General features: G+C 36.0%; 1 protein-coding gene across 16 annotated transcripts in view; it reads right to left on the bottom strand.

Annotated features, from left to right (window-relative positions):
• SFMBT1 (Scm like with four mbt domains 1) overlaps positions 1–16620 on the bottom strand; it is a 116990-nt gene that overhangs the window by 30908 nt on the left and 69462 nt on the right. For 11 of the 16 annotated variants that reach the window (XM_086367619.1, XM_086367624.1, XM_086367613.1 and 8 more), the window contains 2 exons: positions 9700–9794; positions 4092–4332 (listed from right to left, as the gene is read on the bottom strand). In XM_086367619.1, coding sequence (XP_086223745.1) covers positions 4092–4332; positions 9700–9794 — 336 coding nt within the window. Of the gene's footprint in view, positions 1–4091; positions 4333–8102; positions 8176–9699; positions 9795–16620 lie in introns of all 16 variants that reach the window. The other 5 variants (XM_086367628.1, XM_086367626.1, XM_086367629.1 and 2 more) reach the window with 1 other exon arrangement.

Below are 16620 nucleotides of genomic sequence, written 5' to 3'. Positions count from 1 at the left end.
ACTTTGTGAGCCAACCTGAATTGTGTACTTTTAATAGAAGAGAAAGCCCATTAATTTATATATAATTTATTTATAAACATAATTTATTTACATTATCAAAGATATGGCCTCAATGCTGACTTATTGTTTAATATTACATAAATTACCTGTGTGGATCTATAGTCTTTCACTATGTGATATATTTTATTTAAATATATACTTTTTCTTTTTAAAATCTATCTTTTGGCACTTAGAAAAGTCTGTGGTTCTTTTTTTTCTTCTGGTTATGTTTATACTATATCTTTATGTAACAATTCTAGTCCTCTTTAATTTTAGACTATTTTCTATTTCTTTTTTTTAACAAACAACGTTAAGTTAGCAATAACCTCCTTTTTCTCCTCTCTTTCAGCATCTCATTTCACGTAACAGCATTTTACTCCCAGTTCACACACGAAAGGTAATCAGTTAAATTATTAGGCAATAACCCTGTTTTCAAAGGGGGAGGGAGGATGAATAAGCTTATACCACCATTCACCTGTTCTCTCCACTGTGGTCCCATGTTTTTTACAGCTATACTGTATTTATGTTGTCTCTCTTATAACCATCTTTTAGCTTTAAATTCTATAGCCATATATACATTTCAGTTCAATTCAGTCGCTCAGTCGTGTCCGACTCTTTGCAACCCCATGAATCGCAGCACGCCAGGCCTCCCTGTCCATCACCAACTCCCGGAGTTCACTCAAACTCACGTCCATCGAGTTGGTGATGACATCCAGCCATCTCATCCTCTGTCGTCCCCTTCTCCTCCTGCCCCCAATCCCTCTCAGCATCAGGGTCTTTTCCAATGAGTCAACTCTTCACATGAGGTGACCAAAGTATTGGAGTTTCAGCTTTAGCATCAGTCCTTCCAATGAACACCCAGGACTTATCTCCTTTAGAATGGACTGGTTGAATCTCCTTGCAGTCCAAGGGACTCTCAAGAGTCATTTAGGGTTTCACTAACCATTGTCACACTAACATTTCTTCATTTGTTTGATTTTCTGTGGCTCATTCTCTAGTGGATTTCTTTGGAAGGGCTCATGGGAACAATATTCCCTGGGTCTCTACATATTCCTAACATGTGGCCTTTACACCTGAAGCTCAGTTTGGCTAAACATAAAATCTTGGCCTTGTATATTCTTTTACTGAATTTCTTAAATATGTTACCCTGTCATCTTTTGGCATAAAGCATGTTGTCGATCAGTCTGGTGACAATCTTGTTTTCTTAACTTTTCAAGAAACTTAAGTGTTTTTTGCCTAAATGATCAAGGGATCCATTTCTGCTTTAGAGTTTAATACACACCTTGATGTAGCTGTTCTCATTTGATTTCTCCATGTACATAGTGAAACCTTTCAATATGTATTTTTACATCCTATTTGATTTCCATAGTTTTCTTAAATTATAGTTTACAGTATTTTATTATTTCATTGCTTTGGTTCTTATCTTCAGGGACGTCTATTTTTGCCAACCTATATTATTTTCTCCAAGTCCTTTTTATTTCTTTTAATTAAAATTTTTTCTTCTTTTTCCTCTTCTCTTTCTGTTCCATTACTCATGCTTGAGTCACTCCTGTTTTCATCTTAGTCTTCATTTCAACTATTTTTAAACTTCTAGTTCTTGTCTAACTTCTATTTTTTTTTTCCAAATCTTCCTTTTCTCTAGTCAGTTCATTTTCTAATTTTTATAAATTTTATTTATGGTTTTCTCACTGCTCTATTGTAGTTACTATTTTCTTTTATCCTGTTTTGAAATGTTTTTGTCTGATACAGTGTTCACCTCTTTTGTGATTATGTTTCTCTGGAAGGATTTTATTCTTCCTTTTTGCCTTTTTTAAAAAATTATAACTTGACCTTGTATGAGACTTGACAGAAATCATTTCCTGTTGTTCATGTTTAAATGAGGTGATTTTGCTATACTCTTGAGATAGTGGGCCAGGTAACTTCATGTCTCCAGAACTTTCTCTTACATTGTTTTTTCACAGAATGTTAATGATCAGCTAGAAGCCCACAAAAACCCCAGGAGTCTAAACACTCAGATCTTCATTTGTAAATATCATCCTTCAAAATACAAAAAAAAAAAAAGAAAATCACCAGGGATTCCTAGAGAAATGGCTGATTTCAGGGTTGAGGCAGGGGAAAGTTTCCTGAATAAGAAACTATTCAAAGAATAATGGGAACATAGCAAGGGACACATCTGCCAGCTTGAAGAGGTGTCCACTGGCCAAATCTAGGACAGTGTGATCATCAAAATAAATAATGACAGCAAGGATCATAATCCACTGAGTAAGACTCATGAGTCTACACTGACATATATACATAAATACAGATGCATACACAAACACATGTGTGTAAACAGGAGAAAAGGGAAAGCCCTTTCTGTAGTAGAAAGCCAATTATGAAATGTAGAAGGAATTAGAAAAAAACACTCACTAAGCATTAGTAGTAACTGTTTCAGATAAAAATTACCAATGGATGCCAAAAATAGTGGGTGATGTTTAAAGACTAAAGAGATATTAACATAATTTTAAGGTATCTGCCCACAAGATACTAATTAAAAATGGTAAAAGTAATTTTACAGTGGAAAAATTTGGAATATATCAACTTAAGTGATGAAAGTTAATATCACAAGTTAGTGACCGGACAAATTAACAGCATGTTGTCTCCTAACATCATGCACCAGAAGGACACAGCATTACTTCTGCATTTTTTCCTACCAAATGTCCACAGTCTGAATGTAAGTAAACATCAGACAAACCTAAATTGTGACACATGCTAAAAAATAATTGGCCTATACTCCTCAAAAATGTCAACATCAAGGAAGACAAAGAAAGGTTAAGGAAACTAAAAAGATGACAGCCAAATATACTGAAATCTTGGACAAGGAAAAGATACGGGGAATAATGAACGTTTTGGATCCAAGACATAATGAACATTAGTGGGAAAACTGGCCCGTAACTTTCAAAGATGTCAAAGTCATGGAAGACTTTGGAACAAAAGACTAAGGAACTGCCCCAGATTAAAGGAATCTTTAGGAGACATGATAAATGAATGTAACAAATGACTTGGGATTTTCTTTTACTATAGGAACATTTTACTATAAAAACATTATTGATGAAAACAGAACAAGCTCTATAGATTAAACAACAGTATTATATCAAAGCTAATTTCCTGATTTTATTATTTTACTGTGTTCATCAATGTCCATTTTTAGAGGTGTATTCTCATGTTAAGAGTAAAAAGGAAAAAAAATAAAAAAGGCATTGTGTCTACAAGTGACTCTCAATGGTTCATTAAAAAGATACGTGTGTGTGTGTGTGTGTGTGTGTGAGTGAGAGAGAGAGAGAGAGAGAGAGAAAAGAGAGAGACAAAGACAGAGAGGGAAGAAAGGAGGATAAAGTAAATGTGATACAATACCAACATTTGGGGAAAGCTGACAATAAGGCCCCAAGAATTTTCTATATTTGTGCAAATCTGAAATATTTCTGTAAATCTAAAATTATCAATATAACAAAATAAGAAGCTGGAAGAAAAGCATATACGGTCTAAATTTTCTTAAGGCCATCTCTTTCCTTTTTCCATGTTTATATGACTCTTCTCTTCCTTTTGTCCTATTGTCTCTGTCCTGCTTAATTTGGATTCTACTCCCAGTAGGGCTCTTTCCTCAAAGGGAGCTTCAGCTGGTTTACTTTAAAAGCTCACAGGTCCCAGACTGTCTGAAGGTAATAGGAGGGAGGACAGTAAAATCAGAAAGAGAAACAACCTGGCCCAATGTACTCTAAGACAGCCAGACCTACAAGTTAAACTCAGAGAGCCTCACACACCCACAGGATGGTAAACAACTGATGCTCCCTATGAATGTCATAAAAGATTGAGGCTTGTAAGGAGCACAGAAAATAATTTTTTCTAATGGAAATTTATATTATTCCTTATAAATATTCTCATTCAAAATACTAACCCAAAGAAGTTAGGAAGACTAATGTGCTTAGGAGATGTGAAAATCTTAAGACTGTGGACAGCCTAAATTTTCCTATATCAATACCACATCACATCTGGATATGACGTATCGCCATTACCTTCTGGGGCTTCGAGGGTCTTTTTATTCTGTTCACACCACCCAATGGGATAGAGGTCAGCTTTCCTGATGTCACACCAGAAGTCTGCTCTGCGATCCTCCCCGTAGCCATCGTAGCGGAGGAGGAGCAGCTGCTCACAGGTGGTAATGATGGTGGCAACCCAGTAGGTTTCAGGGTCAGTTTTCACAGCCACCTCCAGTTTCATCCCAGGAGCAAATCCATTTTGCAAACGTGTGTCCACCTGAACAGAGACATGTTATTAAACACCAGAAAAACATCTAATGAGTACTTCTTTGGCCAACATTCTTTAAGACTTACCATTCTAAAGCACTAAATGCAATAAAATCTTCTCAAGGGAAATCTGAGAAATTTCAGTTCTAACTCACAGGAGTAATCCAAACAAAACAGGGACTAGCAATGCTGTTCGGTCCCATCAACCCTGAAGGAGCTTTAAGAGAAGTCAGTATTCCACGAAAGCTGTCTATCATGATTATAGAATATGCTTTCTATTAAATATACAGACCACTGAATGTTCACCATTTTAACAACCTTCAACACATTAAGATTTCAAGAGTGATTTCTTAATCATTCAAAAGAAGAAAATTCATGAAGCTAGAAAAAGTAAAGGACAAACAGAAGTTATATTGATAATAAATATGTATAATACATACCATACAGAGGGAGCCATATTTCCCAGTTTCCCTGAAACAGTCTGTGTTTACACCTGTTATCTCTGAATAATAACTAATAATGCCTCCTCTCTCTCTCAAAAGTGCCCTAATTTAAATGACAAATTATATAGTCACAAACGCTGCAGTCTGCAATTCTGAAAATCCTGTACGTATGTACTAAATAATGAGAGCCAGGTTTCTTACTGTGGGACAAAGAAGTGCATAAACCAAAATGCATAAATTCAAGTTAATCACGAGAAAAACCAAAGCCCAACTAAGAAACCTAAAACATTTAGGTTGGTGAAAAAGTAATTGCAGTTCTGGACCATGAATTTTAAGTCATTATAACTAGGTTCAAACATATCTTTATTAATCAAAATAGGAATCATTAGAATCAACACATTTTTGCCAATGAGAAATAAGTTTGCTTATTCCTGTAGCACAAAAATCCATGCTTTGGGATTCAACAAACTCTTGGAAAGCATTTTCTGCCTCCTGCTGGTTGTAGAAGCATTTCCCCTGCAAAAAGTTGTCAAGATGTTTCAAGAAGTGGTAGTTGGTTGGCAAGCGGTCAGGTGAGTATGGCAGATGAGGCAAAATCTTCATAGCCCAATGCTAGTTGTGCGACGCGTGGTCAGGTGTTGTTGTGGAGGAGAATTTGTCCCATTCTGTTGACCAACACTAGTTGCAAGCATTGCAGTTTTCTGTGCAGTTCAGTTCAGTTGCTCAGTCGTGTTCGACCCTTGTGAGTCTTCAGTGCATCTCATCAACTGGCTGAGCATACTTCTCAGATGTAATGGTTTTGCCAGGATTCAGAAAGCTGTAATGATCAGACAGGCAGCAGTTCACCAAACAGTGACCATCACCTTTCTTGGGTGCAAGTTTGGATTTGGGAAGTGCTTTGGAGCTTCTCCTCAGTCCAGTCACTGCGTTGGTCATCACCGGTTGTCATATAAAATCCATTTTTCATCACACGTCACAATCCAATCAAGAAGTGGTTCACTATTGCATAGAATAAGAGAAGATGACACTTCAAAATGACGGTATTTTGATTTGTGGTCATCTCATGAGGTACCCACTTATCAAGCTTTTTCACCTTTCCAATTTGCTTCAAATGCCAAACGAATACAGAATGGTCGACATTGAAGTCCTCGGCAATTTCTTCTGTAGTTTTAAGAGGATGAGCTTTGATGATCCTCTCAATTGGTCATTGTCAACTTCCGATGGCCAGTCACTGAGGAGAGCAGTGGCTTAAAGCTCCTCATCTTTAAGGGTCTCATCTCCTTTGCAAAACTTCTTGAATCACTACTGCAATATACATTCGTTAGCAGTTTCTGGGCCAAATGTGTTGTTGATGTTGTGAGTTGTCTCCACCGCTTTATGACCCATTTTGAACTCGAATAAGAAAACTGCTCGAATCTGCCTTTCATCTAACATCATTTCCCTAGTTTAAAATGAATATAAAATAAACAGCAAATAATAAGTCACTAGCAAAAAAATATAAAGTGAGAAATGTGTATTAAAATGATGGTGTAACATAACCACATTAATAAAAGAACGTATTCTGATATCAAACAGCCAAGTTCAACAATGCAAGACCGCAATTATTTTTGTACCAACACAACTGAGCAACTTCACTTTAATTTTTCACTTTCATGCATTGGAGAAGGAAATGGCAACCCACTCCAGTGTTCTTGCCTGGAGAATCCCAGGGACGGGGGAGCTTGGCAGGCTGCCGTCTATGGGGTCGCACAGAGTCGGACACGACTGAAGTGACTTAGCTTAGCTTAGCTTAGCTTAATAACTAGTATATGATTTGCACTTCAAAAGTATCCACACCATGAAAGACAGAGAGAATGAGGAACTGTCATGCATTGGAGGAGCCCATGGAAACACAACAACTAAGTACAATGTGGCCATCATAACCACTGGGAAGTGAGGGGGCTTCTGCAAACGAGAAGCCAGAAAGGGAAAGTATACATCCTGTGTAAAACTTCATTTTTATTCTAATCACTAACCTGCTGTATTCCTGAAAGGTAATCACTATCCTAAATTATAACACTACAGTTTAACACTGCCTGTGTTTCAGCACTATGTGGGCAAAATTATGCAGTATGAATGCTTTTCTTGCCCAACACTGCTTATGAGATTCATTTGTGCTGTTGCACATAACAGTACTTGATCTCTTTTCACTCCTGTATAATGTTCCATTATACACATACGTCATAATTTATCCATTCTAATTCTTCTAGGAGAAGGCACTCTGGATAGTTCACAGTTTTGGAAGACTACTAATAACACTGTCATGATTATAAGAATAGATCCGTATGTCACTTGATGCATACCTACATGAGTTCTTAAAAAGATACGTCCAAGCTGTTTCCCAAAGTGGTTGCACCAATGTACTCTCCCAATAGCGTACAAGAAATCTTCTTGCTCCAACATTCTAACCAATATTACTGTATTTTCAGCTTTTTTCATTTTAACCATCTTGAAGCATGTATTATATTATCTTGCTGTGATTTTAATTTGTATTATTATTTATAGACTTGAGAATGTTTATATTTTATTAGCCACTTAAGACTTCTTCTGGGGAATGCCTAAATTTTTTGCCAACTTTTGACTCAGTATTCTAGATATCAGTTTGCTAATTACTTGTATTACAAATATCATTTTCTTGATAGTGTTGTCTGATAAATAGAAGTCATTAATTGCAATATACTCTGATCCATCAATATTTTTCCATTAAAAGGTTAATTAATTTTCTGTATTTTTAAACAAATTCTCCCTATCCCGAGAGGTCATAAGATATATCAATACTACTATATTACTTTCTAGAAGCCTTTCATATTGAGAACTAATATCCACCCTGAATTAATCTCTATCTGTGGTCTTAGATTGAGGTCAGGTTTTACTTATTTGAATCAGTTTGTCAATTTCTACCTAATTTTTTTTGGTGTTTGATTTGAGTTGCAGTAAATCTACAGATTTGTTTGGGAGAACTGACATCTTTAAAACAATGAGTCTTCCATTATATGAACAAGGCATATTCCTTCATTTTAAGTTATTTCAATAAAGATTTGTGTCTCTTTGCAAATATCTGTTACATTTGATGTTTTTTATGTTATTGTAAATCACATCTTTCAGCTTCCATTTTTGTCTGTTACTAGTATATAGAAATATAATCTTTTTTTATATCTGTCTTGTATTTAAAAATCTTGCAAAAATTACTCATTAATTCTAATATAGTTGTACATTATTTTATATATTATTCATCTGCAAATAATGATTTTTTTCCCCTTCCTTCTCAATTTTTAAACATTTTAATTGTTTTTCTTACCTTATTGTATTGGTTAGATCCTCCAATACAATTATCAAATAGGAATCATGTTAACCAGCATAATTTTTGTCTTCTTCCATAATAAAAAGAAATATGAATCGTATTACTATTAATAGTTTTCTGTAGATTTTGTATATATACACATCATCAAATTAAGGACATTCTCATCTATAGATTGCTAAGAATTTTATCATAAGTGGATATGGAATTTTATCAATAATTTTCTTTATATATTGTGATAGTAGTAAAAATTTTCTCCTTTACTCTACTACTATGGTGAATTATGCTGGTTTATTTTCAAATGTTAAGCCATCCTGCATTCCTGGAAAAAATCAACTTGTTATTAATGTATTATCCTTTTTAAATACAGGTACATTCAGTTTGGTATACAAAGTTTACTTTGTATGAAGCTATTTTTGCATCAGTCATTGTAAGTGACACATCTCTGTAATTTTCTCTTCTTGAATTATTAGGTTTGGTATCAAGGTTGTGCTGATGTCTAAACAAATTGGTACCCTACAATTAATATAGGATCGAATGACTAGACAGAAAGGAAACAGAAGACTTAAACAAGATTATAAATCAACGAGACCTAATAGATGTAAAGAGAACACTACTCAGCAACAGGAGAATGCACATTCCTCTCAAATGAACATGGAACATTCTCCAGGACTGACCATATCAGGACAAAAATAAAAAATCATACAAAGTAACTTTTCTGATCACAATGGAATAAAACTTGAACTCAGTAACACAAGGAAAACTAAAAAATTCACAAATATGTGCATATTAAACACAGCTAGCCAACAGATCAAAAAAGAAATCACAAAGGAAATTAGAAAATTCTTTGAGACAAGTTATAACAAAAATTGGGCTTCCCCGATGGCTCAGATGGTAAAGAATCTGCCTGCAATATGGGAGAGAAGAAAGCAGCATCATAAAATACATCCAAAGCGTTCTGTTCTTCTTAACAAGACTAACCCTCAAGAAAAACTATTTCACTAGGTCCTAACCAACTACAGTGAACAGAACCTTACTGATCTAAGGTAAGGAAAATACCCAACTCCAGCCCCCTCTAGCCTCCAAAATAGGGGAAAGAATACACACAACTCAGGCTCACTAAAACACTGAGACCAAATCACAGGACTAGAGAATGCTTTTGCTCCCCTCGTACCTTACCACCACATTAAGAGGGCTCCTGTACAAAAGGTGAGGCAAAATAAACGACAGCAAAGTACCTTTTAGCCTCTCACACCCACAGCTAAAACGAACAGTAAAATCAGCCTAACTTTTATCTGGATAAACAGAAAACAATGAAAACTCATTTATTTCTTTTTTTTTTTACTCAGTATATTATTAACATATCCAGCTTTCAACAAAAACTTACAGAGCTACTGCAAGACAAAAAACACAGTTTGAATAGACAGAGCAGATATTAGAACCAAGCTCAGATATGGCAGAGATGTTATCATATCAGGAATTTAAAACTGATCCATACGATAAGGTCTCTAAATGAAAAAAGATCAAATGAAAAAAGATTTTCATTTTTTCTAAATGAAAAAGGATCAGGGAGTCAAGCAATATAGTCACCACTTACATGTTTAAAAGACCCGTAGGGAACTGCTGTGGACCCTGTCTCTTCTAGATAGTCTTCCCAGCTTAACTCCACTTCTTCCACTCCAGATCCAGCATCTGGAATTAAAACAAAACAACACAAAACAGGCAAGACCCAATTAGAGAAAACTCAAGATATAAAAATATAAACTTAGTAAACCTAATTTACAACTTACTTCACAAGTTAATTTACTTTACATCCAGGATAACTAAGTTTTCTTTTTAAATAGCAGTTTCCCTTAATGCACTGATTTGGGCTCCCCTGGGGGTTCAGAGATCCCCTTGGACTGCAAGGAGATCCAACCAGTCCATTCTGAAGGAGATCAGCCCTGGGATTTCTTTGGAAGGAATGATGCTAAAGCTGAAACTCCAGTACTTTGGCCACCTCATGCGAAGAGTTGACTCATTGGAAAAGACTCTGATGCTGGGAGGGATTGGGGGCAGGAGGAGAAGGGGACGACAGAGGATGAGATGGCTGGATGGCATCACCGACTCGATGGACGTGAGTCTGAGTGAACTCCGGGAGTTGGTGATGGACAGGGAGGCCTGGCGTGCTGCGATTCATGGGGTCGCAAAGAGTCAGACACAATTGAGCAACTGATCTGATCTGGGGGTTCAGATGGTAAAGAATCTGCCTGCAATGTGGGAGACCAGGGTTTGATCCCCGGGTTGGGAAGATCCCCTGGGGAAGAGAATGGCTACCCACTCTGGTATTCTTGTCTGGAGAATTCCATGGACAGAGGAGCCAGGTGGACTACAGTCCATGGGATCCTAAAGAGTTGGACATGACTGAGCAACTAACACTTTTATTTCCACTTAATGCACTGATTATGAATGAATCTCAACACCATAGAGTGTGACATGCTCTCTCCTGCTAGGATCCATTTGGGATTCGCCTAAATGGATCATATAAAGCTGGTGAGAGTGTAACTATTATAATAACTCTGGACCGTGAGTTGGTATCTAATTGCCAAGTATTTGAGATCTTTAATAGGCCTTTCAAACTTAAATTTTCAATCTCTTCTTCCTTAGTGTCCTCAAATTGAGTAAAAGATACCACTGGCTGATATTTTGGCTCAACCCAAAAACTGTGGAGTTATTCTTACTTTTTTCTCTTTCTTTCAATCTTACATTCAATTAATCAGAAAGTTCTGTAGGTACTATCTTTAAAAATACCCCAAGTCTAATCACTTCCCACCATTTCTACTGCTCTAAGTGCAAGGTCTAACAACAATACCTTTCACCTTTTAATCACGCAATAAACCTAAAATCTCTGGGAGACTACAAAGGCCCTATATGATCTGACTCCTAGCTCCTGACCTTGCCACTGCATCCCCAACCAGCCTCTTGCTTGCTCACTGCACTCAAAGAACACTGAGGTTTGTTTGTTTACTTTCTAACCACGTTCTCTCCTCAAAGCCCCTAGGTTAGTTATTACCTCAGCTTAGGCTCATTCCCCTGTGTCATTCACAGCTTTACTTCATTCAGCCTCTACTCAAACACCTCTTCAGAAAGACCTTCCAGCAACCAGAAAGGCCTTCCATCAGTGCACATCTAAAGTAGAAGCCCCCAGCCTCTGCTTTCATTATCTTCAAGGCATTCATTCCTACCTCAAAGTATACCTTATGTCTTTTTATCTTCCCCACTAGACAACAAACTCTATGAAGACAGCAACGTTGTTTTGGAAAATGCTCTATTTCTGTCATAGCAGAGACTCAGCACATTTTTGCTGAGGGAGCAAAGATTCAAACACTTCATTGTAACCCAATCACCCCAATTCACATAAGCTGCTTAGAAGCAGGGCTTTATTCAGACGCGTTCCCACTGCCCATGCCTAACACTACCAGGTCTACGATAAACAGCTGCTGAATGAGTACACCCTTGGGGAGTCTATGCGTCACACAGACACAAGGAGGCAAGCAAACACAGGGACGCTCACCACAGTACTGTTTCTAACAGCAACAGACAGAAGCAATCAGTAGGAGAACAGATACATGATGGCAATCCTACAATGGAGCACTACTATGTAACAGCTGAAATGAATGAACGGATTGACATATAAATCTCAAAAAGAAAAAAAAAAAAATCACATCAAGTAAAAAAAAAAAGCAGGTGCAGAATAAAAAGTACAAGATATAATTTAAGCCTCAAAACAAAACTCTGCAATATAATGTTTATAAATACATGCATTTCAATAACCTTTGGGGATGGAGGGAAGCAAAGAAGGTTAGAAGAAAAGTAAGAGAGACTTAAACTGTATTATGTTTTATTAATTTAAAAAAATGGAACACATGAAAATGTGTTCAACATCATTCAGTTCAGTTGCTCAGTCGTGTCTGACTCTTTGCGACCCCATGAACCACAGCACACCAGGCTTCCCTGTTCATCACCAACTCCCAGAGTCCACCGAAACCCATGTCCACTGACTCAGTGATGCCATCCAACCATCTCATCCTCTGTTGTCCCCTTCTCCTCCTGCCCTCAATCTTTCCCAGCATCAGGGTCTTTTCAAAGGAGTCAGCTCTTCACATCAGGTAGCCAAAGTATTGAAGTTTCAGCTTCAACATCAGTCCTACCAATGAATACCCAGGACTGATCTTCAATATCATTAAAGGCAAATCAAAACCACAAAGAGACACCACCTCATACTCATTAGGATGGCTATAATCAAAAAGCAGAAAATAAGCTTTGGCAAGGAAATGAGAAATTGGAATCTTTGTGCATTGCTGGTCTTGGAATAGAAAATGGTATAGTCAGTGTGGAAAATTTTTTGGTGGTTCCTCAAAACATTTTAAATATAATTACCATATGATCCAGCAATTTCACTTCTGGGTATATATCCGAAAGAATTGATAACAGGGACTCAAACAGGTATCTGTACATGAATGTTTAGAGCAGCAATACTGACAACAGCCAAAAGGTGGAAGTAACTGACCCAGGTATCCATCAACAAATGAATGGATAAACAAAATGTGGTATATGCATACAATGGAATATTATTCAGTCACAAAAAGGAAGGAAATTCTGAGACAGGCTACAAAATGTAGATGAACTATGAGAACATTACACTAAATAAGTCAAGCACAAAAGATCAAATATTGTATGTTTCCACTTACTTGAGGTAGAGTAGTCAAATTCATAGAGACAGAAACAAGAATGGGAGTTTCCAAGGACTGGGGGGGAGAGGGGAATGTGGAGTTAGTGTTTAATGGGTACAGAGTTCCAGTACAGGAAGATAAAAAAGTTTTGGAGATGGTGGTGTTAATGGTTGCACAACAATGTGAATGACCAGTATACCTGGTTAAAATGGTAAATTTTATGTTATGGATAATATACCACAATTTAAAAACATGAAAACAAATTTGGACAAAGTTAATTTATTATTTATTAATTTTAAATTCTGTATGGTAGGTACAGAAGTATTCCTTATATGTTTTCCATTCATTTCTACATATTTGAAATTTTTCACTAGAAATAAAACAAATCAATAAAGATTTTATTGGGAGCATCCTGGAAGCATGAGTCAATAGAAAGCCAACTTCCATCACTAGAACATAACAAGGCTAGACAATTTGTATTCATGGTCCTTGGCAAGAACCCTAGCCCCTCAAGCAGCATGCTAATTAAAAAATAAATAAATAAACAGGAGCAATAAAAGCAATGAATTAAAGGACTAAAATCTCCCATACATCAAAAAAACTACCTAAAAACTGAGAAAAAACAAGACTAATTAATGATCTGATAAAAAAATAAGCAAAATACATGAAAAGAGAATTTTTTGAATTGCAAATAGTCCTTAAACATATGGAAAGAGGTGCAAAGTTACTCATTTTAAAAGAATGCAAATGAAAACTACACTGAGATATCAGATTGGAAAAAATTCTAAAAGTTTGACAACACACTTCATGGTGAGGCAAGTAATTAGGCAGGTAAAGTATAATGATACAACCCTGGTGAAAGGGGTTGTATTTTTGTTGGCAACAGCTAACAAAATTACATATGTATTTACCTTCTGATCCAGCAATCCCACTTCTAGGAATCTATCCCAAAGATATGCTGGCAAAAATACAAAAAGACGTATGTACAAGGCTATTCATTGTAGTACTATATATGTAATACCAAGACTGGAATTAATCCAAATGTCCATCAGTAAGGAACTGGGTGAATAAAATATAGTATATACATCCAACATTATACAGCTGTAAAAAGGAATGAGAACGATTTCCACATACTGATGTGGAATAATCCTCAGTACATATTAAGTCAAACAGCAAAACACAGAGCAGTTTTTCTTGTAGCTCTAATTTTTGCATAGGGTCAAAGAGATATGAATATATATGCAAATGCTCACATCTATCTTTTTACATTTTAAAAAATGAACAACAGGATAAAATGTAATAAACCTTCTTTATATATGGAGAAGAATAAAAAGCATGAATTCTATCAACCTGAAAGTGGGAATGTTGTTATAAATATAATTTTGACTTTATAATTACTATATTCTTTACACAATTTAGAAACATATTTAAATTAAAAATTCTAAAAACTGAAAATGAACTTAAACAAACATGCCTAATGGTTGGTGGAAAAACCACAAAGAAAACAGAATCCCTTTAAGTCATTATTAAAATACAGAATTCTGACTGCAAACCTGAGTGGAATATATTTAAAGACAAAACAATGAAATCTTAAACCACACACTACTATTCTATTGATATCTGGAATGTTGGTATTCTTGTTGTGAGAAAATTATATGAATATTATATAAATAAATAAGTTTAAATAAGGATAAAACAATTTAAACAAGTTTAAATAAGGATAAAAACAAATAAGTGATGATATTAAAGATTACAAAACAACACATTTTCAAAAGAAAAGATATAAAAATCAAAGAAAGAAAATCCCTGTAATTTTATAAAATTATTTATGAAATTATATAAAATTTATACAATTTTATAAAATTATAAATATCAGATGAAGCCATCTGATTTTCTTTTCTCTTCAAAAGATGTGTATTTTGGGACTTTGCTGGCAGTCCAATGCTTGAGACTCCACACTTCCACTGCAGGGGGCTCAGGTTCGATCCCTAGTCACAGAACTAGGATCCCCCACATCGTGCATCAAACAAAAAAAATGATGTGTATTTTCCAGCTATGTTTATGGATGAGACCTAGAAGAAATGGCAAGCTACTATCAATGAGCACCCCAGCATCTGGGCTGTAGATTATAAACATCATGCTGCTGCTGCTGCTGCTAAGTCGCTTCAGTCGTGTCCGACTCTGTGTGACCCCACAGACGGCAGCCCACCAGGCTCCCCCGTCCCTGGGACTCTCCAGGCAAGAACACTGGAGTGGGTTGCCATTTCCTTTTCCAATGCATGAAAGTGAAAAGTGAAAGTGAAGTTGCTCAGTTGTGTCCGACTTAGCGACCCCATGGACTGCAGCCTACCAGGCTCCTCCGTCTATGGGATTTTCCAGGCAAGAGTACTGACTGGAGTGAGGTACCATTGCCTTCTCCGATAAACATCATATCCACTTAAAAAAAAAAAAAAGAGCTTCTCAGAGAAATGTCAGATTGCAAAGTTGGGGCAGGAAATGTACCGGAGGAACCTTGGAATCTTACTATGCCAGAAAGCAAGGACTAAAACTATCAGAGATATAATGACATCACATCCAAAGAACACAGGAACCAATCTGAAACAACTCTCACTGCTTGAGAATGGAATAATTTGATCATCAAATGAATGATGACAGCAACGGATTTAAATTCACACGTAATATATATACTGTATGAGTTAATGACAACATTTAAAACAAAAGAAAACAAATCAACTTCCTAAATAGCAAAGTGAATACCTTACTCTTTCAGAAAAGCAGCAAAAATACTGGCTAAACAATGAAACTTGACCATTTCAAAGTTCTGAAATTAACTGAAGGGGAAAAAAAAAACAACAAAAAACCCCAAACTGAAAAGCATCTATTCAAGACAAGTTATTGAACCTCTGTCAGAAGAGTGGGATTGTGGCACTTTAAGTTGGACCTATTCCCATCTCTCATTCCTCCTCAGCTAAAAAAAGAAATTTTAGAACTGAAAATATAACCAAAAAAAAAAACCCTCCATAGATAAGCTCTATAAGCAGAATGGGGAGAACAAAGAATCACTAAAATTAAAGAGCAATAGAAAACACTTCAATTTAAACAACACAGAGAAAAAAATGAAAAGAGCCTCATAAAGCTGTGCAACAATAACAAAGATTTAACAAAAGTGTCTTCAGAGTTCCAAAAGAAGAGAAAGAACAAGGCAGTAAAAGTCCTAGAAGAAATAATGGCTGAAAATGTTTCAAATTTGTCAAAAGACATGAGCCTACAATTTTAAAAAGCTGAGAAAACCCCAAACAAGATAAACCCAAGGAAATCTGTACACAGACACACAGAGTCAAATTGCTGAAAATGAAAGACATTAAATCTTGAAAGCAGCAAGAGAAACAGTACCTCTTCTAAGGGAAGTGACCAGAGACAGGGAAACTAATAATTTTATCACCAACCGACCTACACTAGAAAAATGGCTAAAGGAAATTCAATAAACAGAAGTGAAATGCTAGTAAAAGGAATCTTGGAAAATCAGGAATTAATAAAGAACAAAAAATAAAAATAGTGGAAAACATTATTATGAAACATTTTCCTTCTTCTCTTGAATTTTCTAAACTATATTTGACAGCTGAAGCCAAAAAAAATTTTTTTTTTTTGGCCATACCAGAAGGCATGTGGGATCTTAGTTCCCTGACCAGGGATGGAACCTGTAACACCCTGCATTGGAAGTGCAGTCTTAACCACTGAACAGCCAGGAAAGTTCCCCCAAATTTTAACAATATCTAATCTGGTTCTCAAAATATGTAGAGAAATAT

Source organism: Bos grunniens, chromosome 22 (assembly GCF_055505025.1).
Source record: "Bos grunniens cultivar Pamir isolate PY7600 chromosome 22, Bosgru_T2T1.0, whole genome shotgun sequence".
NCBI lineage: Eukaryota > Metazoa > Chordata > Mammalia > Artiodactyla > Bovidae > Bos > Bos grunniens.
The sequence above is the reverse complement of the archived record's forward strand: the minus strand, read 5'-3'. Positions and strand labels throughout refer to the sequence as shown.